A 26,210-nucleotide genomic window follows, 5' to 3' on the forward strand; every position below is an offset into this window, starting at 1 on the left:
CATGGAAGGTCCCCAGCAACAGGGACCAGAGGAGAGGAGCGGCACCGTTCAGGAACCAGAAGGCACCGGGATTCGATAAGTATACGGCAGCGGCAATGAGCGCTGGCTGTTACAATCATAGATAATACATTGACTAAACAATTATTCTGGTATTCCATAACATAAACTTTAATGTTCTGTTTCAGTAAGTAAAAGCCTTTTAAATGAATAAATAGCAGTAAAAAAAAATAAAAGCAGAAATTAAAGTCATGTAATAATATTTTTAACTACTTAGCACTTTATTATATCTTTGTGTAGCCAAATATTCTAATTTCATTAGCGTTAAGCCATATAGACATATGATACTACTGCATAATTCTAAAGCGCTCATTGAAAGCATGCATTTAAGGTTCAAAAGACATAATTTACTTCGAGAAAAATAATTTCATTTTGTGAATTTGTACTTAATAACAAGCAGGAATGGGCAGTACATGAAGCATTTTAAGAGTAATAACGAATAAGTAAGTTGTGCTGCTCGAATGATCATAGACATGACATTGACACCACCTGTAAAATTTAAGATATAAAATCCATTAATGTCTTCCAAAAGCTGAGTATTTAACAAAATACAATGTTGTACACAAAATAATTATATAGCATAATAAAAAGTGTAGAAAAATGAATAAAACATATTTTATTAAGAGAGTATTTAGTGGTAACTGTGGGACATAGTAAATGCATGTGCCAAACATTTCTATAAAATATGAAAATTTTATAATATAGACATACATAGGTATAAAGCATATGAATGTTTGTTCCTATTTTATCGATGAAAGTTTAACTGTGTGCAAAGTCAATTACCTTATCTTCAAAATTGCTACATGAATTGTCCTAGTCATGGTCATTTAGAAGAAATGTTCACGTATTTCTCCTCTATAAATTCACACTATTTTCCACTCAAATTATAGAATTATGTTAAAAAAAAATCTTCTGCATTAAAAAGCTTATTCAAAAAGTTTTCACTGTTAAAATTATTGTTGAATGTGATCAGAACATGGATCCATCTTCATATAAAAATATACCATTTTTTAATTTAGAAAATAAACAATTATCATATGATACTAAGAAATGAATATGTTAATTCTGTTATACTAAATAAAATGAATGAAGAAAACTTTGTAAAATGTAACCAAATTGGAACTGAAAATAAATATTGCTCACCTGCAGAATAAGTGCAATTGCCATTTTTTCTTTCATCCTCAATGGTATCCTTTAAAATTGCTGTGAAATAGATTCATAGTATGATCAAAGCAAATCCGTTGTGTAAAGGAGGAGCATGCTATACTTTATACACACACATATACAAATTATTATATTTTATGAAAAAAATTACAAAAGTACAAGTTATACAATTCATTATTTAAAAGAATAAGGCTATGTTCGTACGTTCAGGCAAATGCGGACGTGTATTTTATAAAGAATAAAAAGCCATAGATTAGCCCCATTGAATGACAGTGAGGCTAATGCTCGTGCAGATTGGACGGCACATCGGCGCCAAAAATCCAATTGTCAGCATCGGATTTCTGCAGAGTTCATATTCTAGGTGGTTGGAATGCTCATTGTGGACAATCAAGTCCAGAAAACATTACTAAATAAAAGAATGAAGCATGACCGGTATGTAAATTCTTATTTCCTCTGCAAAAATGACATCTAAATGTCTAAAACATAGCATTAATTTGTCATTCAAAAAAGTGCTATAAATTTACCTGTATCATACTCCGTTTCTTCCCATGGTTTCTCATTTCCCTGGTGTTTGTACATGCATTTATATATTTTGCCTAGATCAGATTTTTTTATTGTAATCCAGCTGTACAATGAGTACAAGTTACTGGATACATTGTGTATAATTTCTCCCTGCTCGGATTCCAGCTCCTCATTGCTTCCTACTACATTCCACACCACTTTAATCGCATCAGGGAAGAAATTCTGTAGACTGCACAGTAAAATTGCAGATCCCGTATCCTTCACAACTTCCTTAGATGTAGCTAAGATAATCACATCTGGTTTTCTTGCCTTCTCATCTGAAAAAAAAAAGGTTTTTGCAATAAGGGCAAATGTAAACATTTGCCCCAATTTATGGATATGTATACACTACTTTTCACTGATGGATTACCTTATCCAATTTATGGATATGTATATAATGTACTGTCACTGAAGCATAGTCTTTGGTAATTTTAGCACAATTATTTATTTATTCATTTAAATATTTTAGATACATGAAATATATACATGAAAGTGTTCAACCCGATCAGATCAAGAGACAGTATAGCTTAAAAATATGTACTAAAGAGAAAAATAAATGAGAAAAATGTGAAGTGAAGCTCTACCTTTAAGATTATATAAGAAATAACAAAAAAGCATAAATAGCAATTCCTTCATACAAAGGTATATTAGTACTGCTTTGAAAGAAGGACATTTTGAGCCAGTTTGAAGAATATAATGGAAAATATCATAAATAAAGCATAAATAGCAAAAAAAAAATTATATACAATGTTATCAATGCAGCCTAATAGGGAGGTTGTACATTTCCTGAAGCTCTGAATGTTATTAACCTGCTTCAAAATGGAGATTTTTGAAATTATAACGTTATATTATAATATTTAAAGTGGTTCCAAACTAAAGTCAGTTGTTCTGAATATAATATTACTCATTATGATGTTTCTATTAGAACAGTGCTTTTTTGTGCTGAATATCAGTAATTGCTAAATGGGTTTCCAGAAGGGTTATTTCCTTGTTAGATATGGAAATTGAATAAGAACATCTTTAGCATTCTACTTTTGGTTAAACATGAAGTCACGCAGAATAATCACGGTCGCAACTTGTTTCCTATAGAAAGAAAAGCTCCAAGCAACTTTACGATCATCGCAAAAAATCTGACAATGTCACTTGGTCAGAAGGTGCAGCTATTTTTCCACAAAAGAATATGAAGGTCACTGTAATCCTGCAATTTTACTACAAATCACATGTGATGTCATGGAGCTCTAACCTCCTTGTGAAATGGGCTTAAAAAAAAAAAAATGTTTTAAAAATCAAAAATTCAAAAATATTTTTTTTAGAAGTCAACATATAGTGATTGCTTACGATTGTCCAGCAATTACAAAAAAATCGAACCGATATGGTTTGCACATTATTATTGTGTGGTTATGTGGATATATATATATATATATATATATATATATATATATATATATATATATATATATATATATATATACTTTAATAAGGTTTTAATTTTTCTTCTTTATATTATTATCTTGTTATTTTCTTACTATTTAGACATTTTACAACACTGATGATTATCATATACATATTTGTCACCGGGAATAAAGTTAAATTAAATAATCCTGGGATCATGCAGAAAACAAGTCATTTTTAATTTCATTTAGTCAATTTATTACAAGAAAGTTATTAGAAATAGAAGAAGTAAGCGTAATGGATTATATTTCACTGTATAAATTGTTAGATGTGGCCTTAATATTGTTGTACACCATTTTTAGGAATATGGATGTGTTATCAATAAGGGAATGACACAAAATTGTGACTTGATCACTTTGTTTCTATACTTACCAATCACCAAAAGTTGAGTGCCTGCACCAAATTTCTTTATGTTGGCGTCCTTACACAGTGCTGATTTTCTTAGCAAAAACTTAGTGGTGTTATTGTATAATATATAAGAGTGTATGATAAGTTAAAGCCACTATCGGTTTTTAAAATCTTTTTAGTTAACGTATTTTGGATTATGATTAATATGTTATAATATAGTGTTGATGTATCATAATTAGAATAACAAAATAATTCAGTAATTATAGGGTTCTAGCAAAAGGGCATTCAATAATTTTTTATATAATGGATTCATACTAAATTATATATCGATGTCCAATCCATATTTAAGTAAATGATGGGTAATCAATTATGCTTTATACACACCCCTGTGTTACATTATAATAGGCGAGGCCAGAAGAAGCCAAAATGCAATATGGTTCTATAGTAAAATTAATTTAATCTAGCATTAACAGAACTCAATAGGCACTTTATAGTATATATTTTGAATTCCCAGTTTGACATAGAAAATTATAAAGAAAACTTACTTTTCAGGGTAGAGACCTTCTAGGACAGTAAAAATGCTAACATCAAATATACTATTAAAATACTGAATTTTTTTAATTGGTTATTGCCTAGTCATCTATTTCTGATCTTGATTCCCATTGTTTTGTCAGACTATCAGAATTTAGGAATTATTACAATTTAGATTAAAACTAATCTACTAGTTGCTTTGTTGCATTAGTTTAGAAAACTGGAAATTTGTAGGGCACACATAAAAAGATTTACATGCATTATAGATGTTTTATCAAGAACTATCTTTTATTAATTCTGAAATATATAACATTACATAAAAATAAAAAGCTATCAGCTGCAAATTAGAGAATAAATTCACTACAATCACTAACAAAAAGACAGAAAAAGGTGAATTATTTATAACATGTGCATTGGAATTGTACCAATTAGGGCACATTCAGACGTGGCGGAATTGCTGTGGAATTCCGCTGTGGACAGTCCGCAGTGGAAATCCTTAGCAGACAGTTTGTCCATTGGTTCCCACACCTTTTTAGTTATCTTCGTGCAGACGTTGCGGAAAACTCCGCTGTGGACCATAGGCTGCGGTACAGAATTTTCCCTCCACAGCATGCACTGTCTGTTGCGGAGAAGAAGCGGAATTTCACTGCGGATTTCAGCCTTTGCAATGCAAAAACTGAAATCTGTGGCAAGTCTGCTGTGATATCTGCAACGTCTGAATGTTTGTGCAGATTCGTTGCGTAATTGCCCCAAATCTGCACCGACATTTGCAGCGGAAAGACTCCGCCACGTCTGGACGTGCCCTTAGGGTGTAGTCACACACAGCAGATTTTGCTGGAGAGGTTCAATCTAGGCGGAAAACGCCCGACTTACATCCGTAAATAAGCCGTGTGAACATACCCTAACTAAACGCTCAACAAACTTCTGACATGTCATAGTGACATGTCAGAAGTTTTGATTGGTGGAGGTCTGAGCACTGAGACCCCCACCAATCGCTAAAACTAAGCAGCAGATGCGCTCGTGTGAACGCTCAGCCGCTTAATTTCTGTTTGTTTTTTTCTGGAAATCAATGTATTAGAGTACGGGCTCAATAGAAAAACTCTGAGTCCGCACTCCGATACATCGGCTTTCCGGAAAAAGCCGAACATGAAACTAAGCAGCTCAGCGCTCACACGAGCACTTCTGCCGCTTCGTTAAAGCGATTGGTGGGGGTCTCAGTGCTCAGGCCCCCACCAATTAAAACTTCTGACATGTCACTATGACATGTCAGAAGTTTGTTGAACGTTTAGTTACCTTTTAAGGTTAAAAAAAAACAAATGTAACGATCATCAGCGTAAAAACAGCAAAACTTGATTTGTGATATGGATAATCGATAGTGAAATGTAACATATAATGAAAAAAATAAGTCTTTAATTTGTAAATGTGGTTTACGAAATTTTAATATTTTAACTGGTGTAAAACTACATAATCTATCACAAAATGTTTTATTAATAACAAATACAATTAGTTAAATAAAATATACTGACAATTGATATTCCAATTGACTCTTTTTACCAATTACCAAGAATTGACTCTGCAGTTTATTATTTTTATAGTTGCAATGTGCATTATATAGTATTTGTTATTTAAATTGAGTATGTACGCACTTACCTGTTATGAAGAGCTTTGTGCCACTGCCAAATTGTTTAATAGGAACACTGTGCAATGTTCCCTTTACAATAAATGTCAGATAAGACTTCAATACCCCACCAGAAATTCAGTGTTTAATTTAAAAAAAAATTTTTTTTATTTTAAACTGGCAGATATTCATTCTGCTCCTTGTGCAGGTGCACTTGAATTTGAAGCAAGGCATGGAAGGAATATGAACAGAAATATGACTTCAAAGAAAGCCAAGAATCACTACGGAGTTCTTATAGTTTATTTTTTGTCTTTTGTTTTTTTTGCTTTGGTGGCTTTTAATTGCTGCTTTGACACAAAGAAAACACATTTGTTATATCTTTTTTTCAGTTGCTTACATAGAATACAGAGATCTGTACAGAGATTGTCAAATCAGCCCCCAATGTGGGGTTCACAAGCTAATCTCCCTATTTTACACACACAATGGGCCCAAATTCATAGTAAAGTCCCTTTTGGAAGGGCCAATGATCTGATGAACTAGCATTCATATGAGCAAACGACGACGCGTAAATTGACTGCCTCGGCAAAGAAGTGCAGGACACTTCTTTGCAACGTAATTTGAGCCGTTCTTTATTGAAGTCAATGAAGAGCAGCTCAAGATTTCCGAGCGTCAAAGACGCCTCGCATAATGCGAGGAGGAGCTTTTACGTCTGAAACGACGCAGCTGTTTTCTCCTGAAAACAGTCTGTCTTTTCAGACGTAAAAGCCACTTTTCGTGTGCACATACCCTAAGGCTGGGTTCACACGACCTATTTTCAGGCGTAAACGAGGCGTATTATGCCTCGATTTACGCCTGAAAATACGGCTCCAATACGTCGGCAAACATCTGCCCATTCATTTGAATGGGTTTGCCGACATACTGTGCCGACGACCTGTAATTTACCCATCGTCGTTTGACAGCTGTCAAACGACGACGCGTTAAATTGACTGCCTTGTCAAAGAAGTGGACGTTTTTGGAGCCATTTTCTCATAGACTCCAATGAAAACAGCTCCAAAAACGGACGTAAAAAACTTCACGAAAACGCTGCGAAAAACGCGAGTTGCTCAAAAAACGTCTGAAAATCAGGGGCTGTTTTCCCTTGAAAACAGCTCCGTATTTTCAGACGTAATTGCAGTTATCATGTGCACATACCCTTAGGCTGGGTTCAAACGACCTATTTTCAGACGTAAACGAGGCGTATTATGCCTCGTTTTACGTCTGAAAATAGGGCTACAATACGTCGGCAAACATCTGCCCATTCATTTGAATGGGTTTGCCGACGTACTGTGCAGACAACCTGTCATTTACGCGTCGTCGTTTGACAGCTGTCAAACGACGACGCGTAAATTGACTGCCTCGGCAAAGAAGTGCAGGACACTTCTTTGCAACGTAATTTGAGCCGTTCTTTATTGAAGTCAATGAAGAGCAGCTCAAGATTTCCGAGCGTCAAAGACGCCTCGCATAATACGAGGAGGAGCTTTTACGTCTGAAACGACGCAGCTGTTTTCTCCTGAAAACAGTCTGTCTTTTCAGACGTAAAAGCCACTTTTCGTGTGCACATACCCTAAGGCTGGGTTCACACGACCTATTTTCAGGCGTAAACGAGGCGTATTATGCCTCGATTTACGCCTGAAAATACGGCTCCAATACGTCGGCAAACATCTGCCCATTCATTTGAATGGGTTTGCCGACATACTGTGCCGACGACCTGTAATTTACCCATCGTCGTTTGACAGCTGTCAAACGACGACGCGTTAAATTGACTGCCTTGTCAAAGAAGTGGACGTTTTTGGAGCCATTTTCTCATAGACTCCAATGAAAACAGCTCCAAAAACGGACGTAAAAAACTTCACGAAAAAGCTGCGAAAAACGCGAGTTGCTCAAAAAACGTCTGAAAATCAGGGGCTGTTTTCCCTTGAAAACAGCTCCGTATTTTCAGACATAATTGCAGTTATCATGTGCACATACCCTTAGGCTGGGTTCAAACTACCTATTTTCAGACGTAAACGAGGCGTATTATGCCTCGTTTTACGTCTGAAAATAGGGCTACAATACGTCGGCAAACATCTGCCAATTCATTTGAATGGGTTTGCCGACGTACTGTGCAGACAACCTGTCATTAAGGGTATGTTCACACACACTAATTACGGACGTAATTCGGGCGTTTTTGCCCCGAATTACGTCCGAAAAATGCGCCTCCATAGCGTTGACAAACATCTGCCCATTGAAAGCAATGAGCAGATGTTTGTCTGTTCACACGAGGCGTATATTTACGTGCCGCTGTCAAATGACGGCGCGTAAATAGACGCCCGCGTCAAAGAAGTGACCTGTCACTTCTTTGGGCGTAATTGGAGCCGTTATTCATTGACCCCAATGAAAAGCAGCGCCAATTACGTCCGTAATGGACGCGGCGTTCAAGCGCCTGCACATGCCGTTACGGCTGAAATTACGGGGATGTTTCCTCCTGAAAACATCCCCGTAATTTCAGCCGTTACGGACGCTGCCGTGTGAACATACCCTAACGCGTCGTTGTTTGACAGCTGGCAAACGACGACGCGTAAAAATACAGCCTCGTCAAAAGAAGTGCAGGACACTTCTTTCAGACGTAATTTGAGCCGTTCTTCATTGAACTCAATGAAGCACAGCTCAAAATTTACGGCTGTCAGAGAAGCCTCGCAAAATGCGAGGAGGAGCTTTTACTTCTGAAACGAGGCAGCTGTTTTCTCCTGAAAACAGTCTGTCTTTTCAGACGTAAAAGCCTGCTACTATGTGCACATACCCTTAGGGTATGTTCACACGCAGAGTCAAAAACGTCTCAAAATACGGAGCTGTTTTAAAGAGAAAACAGCCCCTGATTTTCAGACGTTTTTTGAGCAACTTGCGTATTTCGCTGCGTTTTCCGCTGCGTTTTCGCAGCATTTTTTACGGCCGTTTTTGGAGCTGTTTTCATTGGAGTCTATGAGAAAACTGCTCCAGGAACGTCCCAAGAACTGTCCTGCACTTCTTTTGACGAGCCGTCATTTTACGCGCCATATTTTGACAGCAACGCGTAAAATGACAGCTCGTCTGCACAGAACATCGTAAGACCCATTGCAAGCAATGGGCAGATGTTTGCCGACGTATTGGAGCAGTTTTTTCAGACATAATTCGAGGCGTAAAACGCCTCCATTATGTCTGAAAATAGGTCATGTGAACCCAGCCTTAGGCCACTCCCTGCTCTCTTTCAAACATTCCATCCCAGTCTGGGTATAGACCTCGACACACACAGGTCCAGCCTTGATCCCGTGTGTTGCGCTCACTATACCCTGCACTCGAGGTGTCCCACAATTCTGGACGGTTATGTACCTGAAAAACAAATAGACAGTGCATATTGAAGTTTGATTTGTACTTATGAATAATGTTATATATGTTATATGTTTATCTTTGTTATAATGTTTACATACTGCAGATGCTGCTATTCAGACATCAGACATACAAATAAACTAGTGAAAACATGACATAAACATGTAAAGTTACTTACAAGTAGAGATGAGCGAACCGGGACAACCGAACCCGGTTTCGGTCCGAACATGGGGAAAAGTTCGGTTCGCAGCGAATCCGAACTTCACCGGGTTCGGCCGAACACGTTTTGACCGAACCCGGTCAAAAATATTATACAAATCGGCAGCCACTTGTCTCTATCAATCACTGATAGAGAAAAGAGGCTGCTGATTAAAAATAAAATAAAAAGCATTTCATACGTACCCGGTCGTTGTCTTGGTGACGAGTCCCTCTTCTTCCTCCAGTCCGACCTTCTTTCCTGACGCGGCAGCCTGTGATTGGCTGCAGAGGCCGCTGCAGCCTGTGATTGGCTGTAGAGGCCGCGGCAGCCTGTGATTGGCTGCAGCGGTCACATGGGCTGTAACGTCATCCAGGAATGTCGGGCCGGATGTCGAGAGGGACACGTCACCAAGGCAACGGCCGGGAGACCGGACTGGAGGAAGCAGAAAGTTCTCGGTAAGTATGAACGTCTTTTTTTTTTACAGGTTACTCTATATTCTGATCGGAATTCACTGTCCAAGGTGCTGAAACAGTTACTGCCAATCAGTTAACTCTTTCAGCACCCTGGACAGTGACTATTTACTGACGTCGCCTAGCAACGCTGCCGTAATGACGGGTGCACACATGTAGCCACCCGTCATTACGGGGCCTCATGCACACGACCGTAAAAACACCCGTTATTACGGGTCGTAATTACGACCCGAAATAGCGGGCCCATAGACTTCTGTTAGCCATGGGTACCTTCCCGTTTTCTCACGGGAAGGGGCCCGTGCCGTTAAAAAGATAGAACATGTTCTATTTTTTTTTATTTTACGGGCCGTGCTCCTATACTTTATAATGGGAGCACGGCTCGGAAAACGACCGGCTGCCCGTGGCCGGCCGTACCCGGCCGTGCTCATCTCCTGAAATACTCTGTGCTGCCTTAAACTCTGTGGACAGGTCAGGATCCTGTTTCTTTTAAATGCTGCTGGGGAACCCGCTCGATCCACTATATAAGGCTGCGCTACAGTGCTTGGGAATAAGTGACTGGGGCAGAAGAGGATGGAGGCGCAGCCTTATATAGTGGATCGAGCAGGTTCCTCAGCAGCATTTAAAATAAACAGGATCCTGACCACATCTTGTGCGGGGTGGGGACTTGCCAATCATGTGAAGGTGTTATTGAGGACAGGAGTGGAGGAGAGGTAACAGACTGAGAGCTACGTAATGGTAAGAGCAGAGTTCACAGCAGCACAGAATCTGCACGCTCCTCTCCTGAAATATTCTGTGCTGCTGTGAACTCTGCTCTTACCATTACGTAGCTCTCAGTCAGACGTTTTTAGTCTAGTGTGTGAACATACCCTCACTGGTCTGTTCTGTCCCTGTCTCTAGCAAACATTCTTAGAGCTTATTCTGACGAACGGGATATATGTCCGTGCAACGCACGTGATTTTCACGAGCGTTGCACGGACCTATATTAGTCTATGGGGCCGTGCAGACAGTTGCGTGATTTTTGCGCAGCGTGAGTCCGCAGCGCATAAGTCACGACATGTCCGTCCTTTGGGCGTATTTCGCACATCACGCTCCCATTGAAGTCAATGGGTGCGTGAAAATCACGCATGCCAAACGGAAGCACTTCCGTGGGAACTGCGTTTTTCACGCAAGACTTGTTAAGTCTATGTAAATGAGTTGAGAAAACTTGGCCAAACCAGCAGAAACCAGGAAGTTGCTTTTCACTTGTTGGGCACATGCTTGATCTGGACACCGACAACTGCTGGAATGCCTCGCGCTTGTGATGTGGAGAAGCTAATTTGCCTGGTCCAGGAGAGGCCACAGTTGTGGGACACGCGGGCAGAGGCCTACCACCACCGCACGGGCAAGGAGGTCGCTTGGGATGAGGTAACGCAGACACTCTTCAGCCATGAGTGGGCTAAAGCCAGCACACGAGACCGAAAGACTTTTGGTAAGTACATTACTTTATATATGCCATGTATAAAACACACATGCTGTAGTGTATCCATGTGTTAACATGTTCACAACGGCCAACATAGCGGCTGTGTCGCAGCATCATTGAGCTTCTGTATAATGTATCTTGGTGTGTAAGGGAATGGCAAAGTTTCCAACAAGTGCAGATTTCGGTTATGTCACCGGATGACAGTATTTATCTTGTTTGTGTTCCTTTGTACAGTTGATGATGTCAAAACCCGGTGGAGGAGCTGCCGGGATCAATTCCGGCAGGAATATGGCGCCAGAGGGCGAAGTGGTGACGGTGCCACCAAAAAGCGGAAATACATATACACCCAGCAGCTGATGTTCCTCAAGGACATTACGGATATGCGGCCGTAAGTAATCACTATTCCTTGAAGAAATGTCTGTGTTCACATGTCATTCAACCAGAACATTTTGTTTGTCCCTTGTGGCAATGTTACGAATAACTTGACATGTTTATTACAGATGCAGTGACGATCTGCTGGACACTGAAGAGGAGGCTGGCCATGAAGAGGCGCACGCGCCCCAAGGCCAAAATCTCCTGCTGCCCTTAACCCCAGAAGCGTCTGCTCCGGATCCAGCCCCACAGGCGGCCAGCCAATCCCAGGTGCCACGGGACGTACCGCCTGAAACGAGCGCAGCAGCCAGGCGCAGACGCAGTCCCATTGGTTCCGCAGGTGCCCAGGTGGACTCGACGGTACTCGAGTACCTGCGGCGCTGCGGCGAGTAGGACGGCTGTGACGCCTTTGGCCACAGCATCGCCCCGCTCCTCCGGCGAGTACCGGACCACCATATGACGCGCCTCCAAGGCACCATACTCAGCCTCATAGACTCGGCCACACCTCCAAACATTCCTCGCCACTGCTTCCAGGCAATTGAGCATTGGCGTGGATTGTCGGACCCGTCGGTGCCCTTCACTGCACCTGGCCCTTCCCAGCCTGCCACCCCCTTGCCACGCCAACACTACCACCGCCCAATGCCGGCCTGCATGTCACCTGTTCATGTGCCGGTGCGTGACAGGCTGTTACCTGCCTACAACTGACTTGTCGAAACATTTTAACACGGGCCACCTCTAAGCTACCACACTCAGCATAAGCACCACTTTGCTGTTGAGGAACATCCTCTGCAGGCCCATGGACAGCATAGTGGTGCTGAAATGGGCAGCTACAACTCGCCATCCCACCGATATCAGCAATTGTAGTGCTGTGGCCGCAGCATAGTTTGTGTTCATTATTTCGAAAAGAATGTTGCTGATGTATCCCCATTGTGCATCATGTTGGTGCGTTGTTTAGGGGGACTTGTTACATTTGTTGTATGTAGTGTTTTGTTGGCCCATGACACAATAAAGTGTTATTTTTGCCTCAAAAGTGTGTGTGTTTCCCTACATATTTGTGGTGTTACAATGTTTCCCGAACATGTCCATAGGTAACGATGCAACATGCTGGCCAGGGCCCAAGATAGTTGCATGCTGTAATAGGGGTTATTAGTGTATCTTTTTGGGTTTTGCGCGAATCCAAATAGCCTTCTCTGCAGCCGTGCAGTGCTATGATAATGGACGCATTTGTGTTTGTATTTGCGAACATTGTATTTGCCAATGTTCTTCACATATAATTACTTGTTTGCCAGCAAAACAATCCTGCGAAACCCCAAAAGATATAAGCTCGAAACCCACGTCAAGGGTCCTCATGTCTTGCGAGTCCCTAATATTAAAACCCCCCTAAATTTACTAACATTGCCCTCACTGATGATAAATTGGGGCAAGAATCTCCACGATGCCACCCTTCACAGAGAATCGTCCGGCCATGGCAGTGCTCCATCGGGGCTGTCAAAATATTAGTCAAAAATGTTGCGCACTCTGATACCAGATGTTAGTGCCCTTCCTAGTGGAATTTGTGGCAGAATGGTTGATGTGGTAGCATTTCTTAGAATATATTCTGCATCAAAACCTGCGTCATGTATGCGGCTGAAGTTGTGAAGAACGACCGACGCTTGTATGACACGGGTCACATTCTGCGCCGTCAGTTGCATTGTTGTGAGAAACACACGCCATTTGTTTGTCAAAATGCCAAACGCACATTCAACACATCTTCAAGCTCGGCTTAGCCGGTAATTGAAGATGCGCCTACGGTCATCCAATCCCCTTCTTGCAAATGGACGCATTACTTGGCTTGTGAGGCCAAAACCCTCATCTGCAACGATGACATATGGGACTGGTGGTCCTCATGAGCCAGGGAGGATGCTCGGTACCGGCACAGAAAGTTGATTGCTCATAAGACGATGGCCCATTCTGGATGAGCGAAATATGCGGGCATCAGCAGAGCTTCCATACGACCCAATATGTACTATTGTAAAACAATAATTACTGTCGGCCAAGGCCAACAAGACGATGGAAAAATACTGTTTGTAATTATAGTATCTAGAGCCAGAGTGGGGGGGCTTCTTCACACGAATGTGCTTCCCGTCTAGGGCACCAATACAATGCGGAAATTGAGTGGAGGTCAGAAAATTTTCGGAAATACTAAACCAGTGTTCTGCCGTGGGCTGAGGCATCACTATGGGCTTTAATCTCTGCCACAGCACGACACAGGTGCCTGTCACAATGCCAGAAATTGTGCTCACTCCCAGAAGGAATTCAAAATGTAATGAATGGTAGCTATTTCCTGTTGCAAGAAATCTACAGGGGTGAGAAAAAAGCACAGAAACAAATATACACTTTATGTAGGACTTGTCACCCACACACCATTCTGTAAGCACTAATTGTAGAAAACACACATACCTCAAGGTCACAAGGAGTCGCTCCTCGGGGGAAATGCAGCGCCGCATGTTTGTGTCCTGGTAGGTGATTCCTGTACGAATCAGCTCCATCAGAATATCAAACGTGGCCACAGACATGCAGCAAATTGACCGAAATTTCTCGGGGTGACGGCGGAGGTCATCATAGAGGGTATGAAAGTGCCCTTTGGAGGTGCGCTGTGCCACAAGAGGATGAACCCAAATCCTCCCTCCTCTCCGCGTTCCATCCTGTAGCATGCGACGGCGCTCACCAAATCGCCGAAAAACCATCTACGATATCAGCACACGCCCCAGCGGAGTCAACGACATATTTTGGCTTCGACGCCAACAAGCCAAGAAAAAACGCAGAAAGGCAGCAAAAACGCATGCCACATGCACCTACAACGCTCGCCAAAACATCGCGTTTTTTTTGCGCGCGAAAAACGCACACGCTCGTGTGAATCCGGCCTTAGGATAATAGACCTGCAGCAATCATGAACCAAACTAGGCTCAATTATGCATTTTTTTAGTGTATTTACATCCTCAGTGGTCCTTAACATTAGGGCTTATTCAGACGAACGTGATATAGGTCCGTGCAACGCGCGTGATTTTCACGCGTCTCGCACGGACCTATATTAGTCTATGGGGCAATGCAGACAGTCTGTGATTTTTGCGCAGCTTGAGTCCGCTGCGAAAAACTCACGAAATGTCAGTTCTTTGTGCGCATTTCGCGCATCACGCACCCATTGAAGTCAATGGGTGCGTGAAAATCACGCATGGCACACGGAAGCACTTCCGTGGGACGTGCGTGATTCGCGCAACAGCAGTCAAAAGTATGAATGAAAACAGAAAAGCACCACGTGCTTTTCTGTTTGCAAACATACTAACAGAGTGTCATAATGATGGCGGCTGCGCGAAACTCACGCAGCCACGCATCATACAGGGATGACACATGGAGCTGTTAAGTGCCTTTTCCGCACGCAAAACACTGCATTTTTTGCGCGAGCAAAACGCACACGCTCGTGTGAATCCGGCCTTAGACTGCTTTTTTCTTAGCAATACTTTAAATTAGTCTAGCATATTTAGCATAGAATTGAATGCAGCACACTTATTGATTTGTCCAGCATCATAGATTTCTGTGATAGCCATTGATATCAGCCTCACAGATAGAGCGTTGGAGTAGCGCTTTTAACTAGTAGACTCCATCCCCCTCATATGACCAGCGCCAATATTGACCAATCACAGCAATCCACGTCTTTCATTGGTCACTATCAATCAGCTGTTGCCGGCTTCTGGAGGGACAGTCGGCTTCCAGGGAGATCGGGACGTCAGCACATTCCCACATGCAGGATTTCTCACAATCTGATTTTCTGCAGCACATTAAGACCTCTCACAATGAAAGACGTGATCATAGGCTAAGCCAACCAGTATCATGCTAGCAGCAAATAAATAAAAAATGCAATTGCATATATACATTTCCAGTACAGTCATGAACATAAATACAAAACTAAGTAAACCTGTTATAAACAGAGATAACAATTGTCGATGGAACAGCATGTAGATTATAAACAGCAATGTAGAGATTACTAAGAAATAAGGGCAAGTAGCCTATCTGCAGGGGGTGGAGGTGGGATGCCAGTCCTAATCAGAAATAAACAAATTCTGTGCCAAATTATAACAAAGGCAGGCCCATAATATAACAGTAGTGTAATCACAGTGGCTATAGATCTCAAAGAGCACTGTTAATATTCTGTGCAAACAAGACGATGATAGTGGTTTAGAAGCCTCGCACAAGAGTGCAGTCAGTGAAAGAACTATAACGTTACTCAGTATATCAGTTGGGGGTAATACTAAAAAAAACATCCTTGGACAGAAGGAGTATACCTCACATCAGACATTTAACATACTGTATATGACCAGTCCAGGTGAGGATTCATGATGAGATATTTTATTACTTCGAAGACTTGGTTTTCCAAGCCGTTATCCATGGTTTAAGAGGTTGTAGTGGCATCTGAGATGACACTTCAGTTGGATTTGTCTCCAAGACACTCCAGGCCTGGTCCAGGTCCATCAGGACTTTAATGATAACTCTTCTCCCATCTTTAATAAGGGTTACCCCAAAGGGATACAGCCAGTGGCATAACTACCGCTGTAGCAGCTGTAGAGGCTGCTACGGGGGCCGCAGCATGAGGGGGCCTGTGCCGCCCGCCGGCAAGGGACCACCCCATGGCCAGAAGCTTCGCTAGCAGCCGCTATGGCTGCTACAGCATGACGCCACTGAAGGGGTTGTTCCTACAAAAGACATGCATCCTTATCCACAGGATAGGGGATACATGTGTGATCGCTGGCAGCGATAAGGAGAACGGGGGACCGAAAGTCCCCTGAAGTTCTCCATGACAAACCTCGGACTTCCGGGGTCTGTCGGTAGCTCCATAGAAATTAATTGTGCACCGGTGCACATGCGTGACCAGCGCTCCTTTCATTTTTATTGAACTGCGCAGACCCCTGCGCAGACGCCGGAAGTCCGAGGTTCGTCATGGAGAACTTCGTGGGGAATTTCGGTCCCCCGTTCTCCTTATCGCTGCCAGTGATCACACACGTATCCCCTATCCTGTGGATAGGGGATACATCTCTTTTGTAGGACAAACTATAGGCCGTTTTTGTTGGGGGGGTTGGGGGCTGTATGGCGTTACCTACAGGGGGGGTTTGGGGCTGTATGGCGTTATCTACAGGGGGGTTTGGGGCTGTATGGCATTAACTACAGGGGGCTGTATGGCGTTATCTACAGGGGGCTGTATGGCGTTATCTACAGGAGGGGCTGTATGGTGTTATCTACAGGGGAGGGCTGTATGGCATTATTTACAGGGGGAGGGCTGTATGGCGTTATCTACAGGGGAGGGCTATATGGCATTATCTACAGGGGTAGGGCTGTAAGGCGTTATCTACAGGGGGCTGTGTATGGCGCTATCTACAGGGGGGCTGTGTATGGCGCTATCTACAGGGGGCTGTACGATGCTATCTATAGGGGGTGCTGTGTGGCATTATCTAGAGGGGGAGGGCTGTATGGCGTTATCTACAGGGGGAGGGCTGTAAGGCATTATCTACAGGGGGCTGTATGGCATTATCTACAGGGGGCTGTATGACGTTATCTACAGGGGGCTGTATGGCATTATCTACAGGGGAAGGGCTGTATGGCATTATCTACAGGTGGGCTGTAAGGCGTTATCTACAGGGGGCTGTGTCTGGCACTATCTATAGGGGGCTGTATGGTGATATCTATAGGGGGCGCTGTGTGGTGGAATCTATAGGGAGTTACTATCTATGAGGGGGGGTTGTGTGATACACAGGGGAGGGGGGGGCCCATTCAAAAGTTTGCTATGGGGCCCAGTCTTTCCTAGTTACGCCCCTGGATACAGCCATCTTAAAGGGAATGTGTCGCGAATTAAACCTTTTTTTTTAAGTGTCGTTACTTATTTCTATTATATTTTTTACGTTCTTTGCTGTATTTTTTTTTCTTCCATATGGTGGAAAGTATTAAAAATTAAATAATAATTTGACATATTTTCCTATGTTGGCCACCAGGGGGAGCACTTCCCAGAATTACAGCAAAGTGAATAAGGCAAAGCAACCTGATTCACAGCTGCCGTAAATGTGGGAGGGAATCTCACCCCCCCCCTCATACAAGCCAGGAATAGGTGTCTTTAAATTGCTAAGCAGTGTCTGGCAGCCATTTTGGGTGTGATTCTGCAGCTGGCAGAAGTTATAGGACACACCAAAAGGCTAAGGATATGTTCACACGCTTACTAAACAAAGGGAAACCAGATCCTGATTTTCAGCCATTTTTTAATCAAACTCGCATTTTTGGCTGTGTTTTTTTACGGCCGTTTTTGGAATTGTTTGTCTATAAAGTCAATGAAAAATGGTTCCAAAAACGTCCCAAGAAGTGATGTGCACTTCATTTTGGCGGGCATCTTTTTACGTGCCACTTTTGGAAAACGACCACGTAAAAAACGCCCCGTCGGAACAGAACGCCGTATTTCCCATTGAAACCAATGGGCAGATGCTTGTAGGCGTTCTGCTTCCAATTTCTCAGCTGAAAACATTGCGTGTGAACATACCCTTACAATGATGAAAGTGAAGTGAATGACTTTTCAGTTGACAGGTTCACACGGCGTGTATTTGCCACTTTTTTTTTTTGCACATTTTACATGCCAAAAACCACATACAAAAATGCTTGATTACACTTGATTTTGTGTGTTTGGGGGGATTTGTGTGTGTGTGTGTGGGGGTGCTCGCCGCTGATTCTTCAAAACAGCTGATAAGCAGCTATGAAGTATCAGCGGCGCCCGTGCACGCACACACACACACACACACACAGCATTGCAGACACGGGAAAAGTCTTAAAGGGGTCGTCCAGGAAAACATGGCGCCGCACCTGTCCTCAGGTCGTGTGTGGTATTACAGCTCTGTCCTATTCACTTCAATGGAGGTGAACTGCAATACCAGACACAACCTGAGGACAGGTGCGGCGCTGTGTTTCCAATCCGGACACCCCCTTCTGTCCTGAGATGACCCTACGGGGGAGGCGGGTGTCAGAGCCACCCACCGCCATCACTGCAGACAGAACCACACAACTACGGCATGAGGGCAGGGCTTGTCCTGAGGGCACTGTCTCTTGTTATGGACAGATTTATAGTCACATGAACCCATCTGCATCAGAACCGCTAACCTAGGTCCGATCACATGACAGAGGGGGATCACCAAAAAACCTGTGCACCCTTTGCCCGTCCATCCAGCCCTTTCCTGGTTGCTGGTCTTCATGATGGCGCCTGCTATCTCCCTGCAAACAGCTTCTCTGCTGTGTGACTCTGACCTGCGTCTGCGCAGTACAGAGACAGAGAGCAGATACAATGGACGGGAGCCGTTCATTGAGTCCTATGCATTGTAGCTGCCGTATTCCATCTCTGTATGAATAGACATCCCGTCCTGTCTGGAAGGAATGTCTAGTCACGGTCTAAAGACTTCAGTAACGTTAGTATGTCAGTATAAGACAGCACATAGCGAACAACCCAGTGTCACTATGCGCCGTCTAAATCTCACATACAGAGATTTAAAAAAAATGGCAGCCCCCATAGAGAAGTAAAAGTATGCAGTGGCGTAACTATAGGGGTTGCAGCGCCCCCGTTGCCATACAGCATGTTTCCTAACTAAATCTTCTGTGCCGTGAAGCCGGCACTTCCTGGTTACGGTCACATGGTACACTTAGTGTACCATGTGACGGTGTTGTCATGTGACACGTCTTCCAGACAGAGCAGAAGAGTCGGTGCGGAGGACTCCAGGTAAGCTGCAGTGTAATGTAATGTATTGTGTTGTAATGTATTGTGTTGTGATGCCTTGTAATGTATTGTGTTGTATTGTGTTGTTTGCGGTGGAGAGGGGGGTGTTAAATCACAAACTGCACAATACAACACAATACAGTATAGTACACATGACTATGAGAGCGGGGCTGCGGCTGTGTAATACAGTCACTGCCCCGCTCCTGAGTCCTGACAAGTGTGCGCCGTCAGGATGATCCGATGCGGCCGGCGCTGCACTAATGATCTGCGGCACTGAAGACAGAACATGGTGGGCGCGCTACAAAACACCCCCATGTTCTGTCTTCGGTGCCTGCGCCGCCGCTCATTAGTGCAGCGCCGGCCGCATCTCCTCATGCTGACCGCACGTGCACTTCCTGTCAGGAGCGGGGCAACGGCTGTATTACACATCCGCAGCCCCGCTCTATAACGGTGGAGATCAGAGAAACCTCTTATCTCCGCTGCTATTCTCCTGAATGCTGCGATCAATGCTGACTGCAGCATTCAGGGGAAAATGAGAAGGGGGGATGCCCCTGGATCGCATCACAGGGAATTCCCTGTGACGCGATTGAGGGACATACCATATATGGGCAGACAGCCCAGGGTCCATTGAAGGACCCCAGGGCTGTCCTACCATATTTCCTGTTGTTAGGGCATACTGAGGTATGTCCTAACAACTGCCTGTGGACTATTCATACACAGGCTAATTTACTGGCATATAGATATAGGCCAGTACATTGAAGTTTAAAAATAAAGTAAAAACAAAGTAATGTTAAATAAAAAAAATACACATGCACCTTTTTTACAATAAACATTAAAATAAGTCTCAATACATAAAACATACACATAATCGGTATTGCCACGGCCGTAATTACCTGCACAACTTTTTTTTTGCATCATTTATGATGTGTACTCTGTAAAAAAATAAAATAAAAATTGCTTTCTATCACTTAGGCCCCATTCACATGACCGTGCCCGTAATCACGGCCCGCGATTGCGGGTACGGCCGGCCGGCGACTGCCACCCGCATTTTCGGGCCGTGCTCCCATACAAAATATGGGAGCACGGCCCGCAAAATGCAAAAGAACGGACATGTTCCATAATTTTCGGAACATTTCTACGGCACGGACACCCATCCATAGCGCTACGGAAATGTGTCCGCGCTCAATGAAAGTGAATGGGTCCATTTTTGCAGACCGCAATTGCGGTCCGCAAAAATGGAGGTTATTTACGGTCATGTGCATGGGGCCTAATTGTGAGGCGCAAGGTGCGATGATGAATTTAACCTCCATGTGCCTCACATTAATAGTAATTAACCCCATCATGTACCTTACATATTAACCCATTATGACTGAGAAACATGATGAGGTTAATTACTATTAATGTGAGGCACATTCAAAATTCATCACACCTCGTGCCTCACATTAGAAAACGAAATAACTTTTTTTTTTTTGTTACTGTTGGCAAAGTAAACGAAGTATCGGTATCGAAGTCCAAATTTTGCTATCGTGACATCCCTACACTGTGGGTCGCGTCCCCCTGGGAGTTCGTGAGTCACTCACCGAGGTCTAGGTTCCAATCAATGCTGGAGCAAGGAGCTGACATCTCCTTGATCCAGCATTCACTGTGCCCTGAGCGGCTCGACGCAGGCAGGCGGGATGTAGCGACATCATCGCGTCTGCCTGCGCTGAGTCACTCATAGCACACACCGGAGGAGGCGAAGGAACGGGGATAGGTAAGTAATTATGCTATTTTTATATTATGCACATATGGGGGCATTATATTGTAAGTGGAGCTGATATTGCGGGGGGTGGGAATTATACTGTATGGGGGGCTGCTATGGGGGGGGGGCATTATACGTTATGGGGCATTATACTGTGTGGGGGCAGCTATGGGTGCATTATACTGTGTGGGGGCATTATACTATGTGGGCTGTTGGGCAAGGCGTCTGGGCATAGGCGCGCGCAGGGGTCTGATGATGATGGTGGTGTTGGGGAGGGGTAGGGGGGCCCAAGCTGATTTCTTGCACCCGGGCCCATGAGCCTTTAGCTACGCCCCTGAAAGTATGAATACTTTCAAAAGTAGAAAGTGACAACACAAATAAATAAAATTTTTATGTAGGAGATAGGGCACTTATAATGTGATGACAGAGCCTCTTAAGGGGATCTTCTTGGCTTTCAGGAGATCTGTGAAGGGCTTCTTCAATCGCCTTTTGTTCAGTGTGGTTGCCTCCAGATCTTAAAAGAACAAAAATGAGAAATCAGGATGGTCTCTTACAGTTTTCAGTATGTCAGGCAGGTCTCCCTATCGTGGAGACGACCTCAAAGAACGGTGAAAGCATTCTTTGGAGATCTGTGTGTTCTTGTCTGTGCCTAATATTCTGTAAATATTTGTGTGGCAACTTGAGTCAATTTTTCATTTGCTACAGACTGGAAGTCCTTTAATCTTCACATTTTACGCATATTTTTCTGCGATTCTGATCTTCTAGCAGAAAAATAGCTCCTTTCACCGAGTTAGCGGGAGCCATGTAATTCTCCTCCACCATATTGAAATAAATCAGCGAGACCGAGCTGGATTCCAAAGCTTCTACTCTATGGCCTATTTGGCGAATGCCCACCTTGATTGCAAAGAGTTCCTTCACCACTGGTAATAAGGCTTGGTTTAATGTTGTCTTAATAATACATTGGGAGTGAGGAGTAAAATCTAGCAAGATACTGTTTACTGTCTGAGTCGTCAGCCACGTCTGAGTCAGGCTGGAGTTTTGGCACCATTTTAAGTGAGCGAGCAGGAGAGGCCTCCGGATTTTTCCATATAAATGAGTTCCAGCTGACCTCTTTTAGATTTAAGGGTCTATGGATATTCTCTGAGATTATATTTTGCAGGCTTCACCATTTTAGAGACAAAATAAGCCACTTGTTCAGCGAGAGCTCTGGATCATGCTTCCTTCATGTAGCACAGCCCTCAGGGACCCACAAAAAAGAGGTCGCTGTGAAGTGGCAAGTAGACTTATAGAGTTTGATCAGAATGTTAACAAAGAACCTCATGTTCATGTTAATAATTTCACTAAGCAGCAATAGATGAATGTATATGAAGTAGATGTTCGGTCCATGTATTTTTTCTACAGTTTTGCAGTCAAGTACATAACAACATAGCTTTAACATTTATATTTGGGCTAAAACAATGTGTTTCGAAGCAGCACTGGTTTCTTCTTCATAAAGTGGCAATGACATTCACAATATGTAGTGTACCTAATGGAATGTATATGTCCAGATATCCCAATAGATTTAAAGCACGTGACAAGAAAGCTATTGTATTTAAAGGATACAATCACTACCACCTTATGGCAGTAACTAGCTAATCCATCATAGAACATCGTGGTGGTGATTTCTACCGGCCAACATGACTAAGCTGCTTAACATCAGGACAACCACCAATTGATCAGGAAAAAATGTATTCACTCTAAGTAAACCTATTGATTCAGCTACTAATTCTGTTCCCTACCAGTCTCCAAAATGGTTAAAGATGAAAAATAAAAGGACATAGTTGCAAAATTATATGGATGATTCTTGATTCTTGAAGAGTGAACTGGTTGCTCGGTAGCAATCTAAAACTAGCAATACTGATCATCTACCTTGTATACAAGTGAGAGCACTAATTCTAAAAGTATAATATTTTATTTTTTATTATAGAGAAACAATTTGACACAATTTTTTTTATTTAACGAAACGTTAAATTCTTAAATACATAGGGGCGAATTTACTAACTTTTCTACGCCAGTTTCCTGCTGTATAAAAGGGAAAGTGGCTCAAAGGTCACAAAAAGTGCAACTTTTGAACCGTTTCCGCCCCCTCTTGTCACTTTTCTATACAGTGGGCAGAGCTTAGCGGAAGAGGCCAGGAGCCAACTGTGGCTGGACGTGTTCATCATCATTTACGCCAGAAACTGGCTCCTGGCTGATGTAGACTTCACACAGTGGCACAAGGACACCTCAAGATGCAACAAATTTTGTGCGTCTCTTAATAAATTTGTCACATCTTATTCCAGAAAGCTAAGACTGGCGTCTAAAATTAGTAATTCGTCCTCATAGTATTCTAAAAGTTGATTTTGTATATTCATATAAAAAGCATATTGAAAATGCGGCCAGTACTCAAAGAGAAATCCTGATTCTCCTGCCCCATTCACTACCAATTGACAGCTCACCTTGTATGCATACTCATAGAGGAAAAGTTGTTAATCACTCTGTGTGGGCAAGGGGAAGCAGAACTTACAGACTTTATGAGTCCTGACAGCAGTTAAAAAACTTTTTATGTGAGATATTGAAATAAATCATAGAAAACGGTATTTCCCCGAGCTCCGTGACACCCCCTATATACTATGTTGCCTTTGGATAGGGTAGTTTAGGAGTCCTGTCAGATACACTTCAGATTTATTTTAGGTGCAAAAAACTGTAACCATTTTTTTATTATGAAAGTTGCTTTGTACATGTGAAAATTTGTCTAAGAAAAAGTTTTAAAAAAAGAAAGTGTCTATCCCTAACTTTTGACAATGTTGAAAGCACATCATTTTGTAGAATTACCAGAATGTCATTGTACACAGCAACAAAATTTACATTAAGTATTTGGGAAGAACTTATTCTCCTTGCATCAACGAGACCTACAGTATGCTATAAAAAAAAAAAAAGAGAACAAGTTCCAAATCATAGCATTCCAATGGCAGTGTGCTATACAATAATCCAGCCAATGTCTGGCATTAGACAGAGTAATACCAGACTGAGTGGCTTCTTCATCATGGAAACCCAATCCATGAAGCCCTAACCCGATTTACTGTTAATTTATGTTGATAAGAATTGCATGGTTGAACTTGTCAGCAATGAGTGTGGTTAAGATGGTCAAACTCACTTATTTATTATATTTAAAAAATAACTATAACAAACTACTACATTCCCTACACATCCCAGTACATGCTCATCTCTTGAACTTGTCATGTATACAGCTTCTGCAAAAAATGGGAGTATGTGGTTTTAACAGTGAAAGACAAACATATCTTAACGGTTAAATTGCCTTTTATGTAGTGCCTAAAATTCTTGTTTTATCTGTTGACTGGATTGACACATTGCTATTTGGACAGACTTCCCGTGGCTTTGCATCAGTGTGCGCCATCAATGATCCAGGCCTACAATAATAAGTCTTTACTTGTTAATTGATTAATGTCCTATGTATATTTGTCCTGGTTCTATACTTTTCATTGTTAATTCCATCTTCATAAGAAGGTATTTTTAATCTAATATATAAAATTCTCTTCAATCCTTCATCTTGTTTCTGTAGATACCAATGAACAACATTTGCTCTTCTGACGATACAAGTTATACGAGCTGTGGCCTGTACGTCTGCATGCTTTCTTCGAGAAATCTGTTCATGTTCTATGCTTACTTGCGCCTGTGCATCTGTATAAAATAAGTCAATGATTAGGATAAGGATTTGTGAAACATTAATAAATTACTTCTGCTTTGCATCGTTATGCTGTCAACTTAAACATATAACACTATGTAAGATTACTATAAAGAGTACAGTTTAAAAAAGATCAATGAATATTACGCAGGTCTAGCATAATATTGAATGAAAATATTATTAGCACTCACGTGTTATAAAGATAAAGATCAAAACAGACAGATACAACATTTCTTTATCTTTTAAGAAATGTTCGCCCTCTGAACAGTCAAGCTGTGTATATTTCATACATTACATTGACATTATTTCCTGTCTATTGAAGGAATCCGTCTACTATTCAGACGCATCATTTAGCATGATCATCACTACACAACAGTGACATGGATTATTTGTAAACATAATAAACAAATTAACTAAATGAGAATCACCATTTACATTCTACACAACAAAAAGTATGTAAGGCCTCATGCAATTGCGGATAGTATAGAACACATTGTATCCAATAGGCCAGTGCACACGACCAGGGATTCCACGGTCTGTGCATTGCCAGTTGCCCGGACCGCAAAAAAATAGGACATGTAATCTTACGGACCGCAATTTAAGTCAATGCATATCTTGTGTGTGCACGGTCCGTGATTGTGGACGGCCCATGGATGACCATCCTTGGGCCGTCCGTATCATAATCATGGACTGTGCACACAGCTACGGTCGTGTTCATGAGACCTAAGAATTTTAGGTTGTCATGCAAATTTGTTTTAAAATTGGATCCAAAAAGTAATAGAATGTAAAGCATTCCTTTGTAGCAGTGTTCCTCAGTATTCCTAAACCAAGTACCACAAAATCAAATACATTTCAATCATTTACAATTGTAAATAAATTTACTTAGCCAACAGCAACTTACATTGTGATGTGTCTATTAATTTCATACTGCTTCTATAGTAAGTGGAGAGACATCAAGAATGACATTTTTGCTGGTGCTGCCATACTTCTATAACAGAGCCAGTCACAATGTCCGTAGACCAATGTCAGTCACAGTGCCATCCATAATGCATTTATAAGACCAACCACACATCCCATAGCCATTGTCCTACATATTTTAACATATACGAATGATGTAAGTGTTGGATACCTTTTGTTTCATAAGTAAATGCAGTCAAAACTGTGTTATGTGTTTACTCATGTTCATCATGTTTAACCCCTTCCCGCCGCAGCCATTTTAATTTTTTCATCCGCACGTTTCAAAATCCATAACTTTTTTATTTTTTTATCGATAAAGCAATATGACGGCTTGATTTTTGTGGAACGAGTTGTCGTTTTTCATTACACCATTTATTGTACCATATAATGTACAAGGAAACAGGA

The 26,210-nt window shown here is 42.1% G+C and overlaps 1 protein-coding gene across 1 annotated transcript in view; it reads right to left on the minus strand.

The window, feature by feature from the left end:
* Positions 1-251: 251 nt before the first annotated feature.
* LOC142652546 (immunoglobulin kappa light chain-like) overlaps positions 252-26,210 on the minus strand; it is a 63,447-nt gene continuing 37,488 nt past the window's right edge. Inside the window, exons 3-6 of the mRNA XM_075828194.1 lie at positions 3,590-3,659; positions 1,746-2,052; positions 1,201-1,260; positions 252-546 (exon numbers count right to left, since the gene is read on the minus strand). Coding sequence (XP_075684309.1) covers positions 425-546; positions 1,201-1,260; positions 1,746-2,052; positions 3,590-3,659 — 559 coding nt within the window. The 3' untranslated portion in view covers positions 252-424. The remainder of the gene's footprint in view (positions 547-1,200; positions 1,261-1,745; positions 2,053-3,589; positions 3,660-26,210) is intronic.

This window comes from Rhinoderma darwinii, chromosome 5 (assembly GCF_050947455.1).
Source record: "Rhinoderma darwinii isolate aRhiDar2 chromosome 5, aRhiDar2.hap1, whole genome shotgun sequence".
Taxonomy (NCBI): Eukaryota; Metazoa; Chordata; class Amphibia; order Anura; family Rhinodermatidae; genus Rhinoderma; species Rhinoderma darwinii.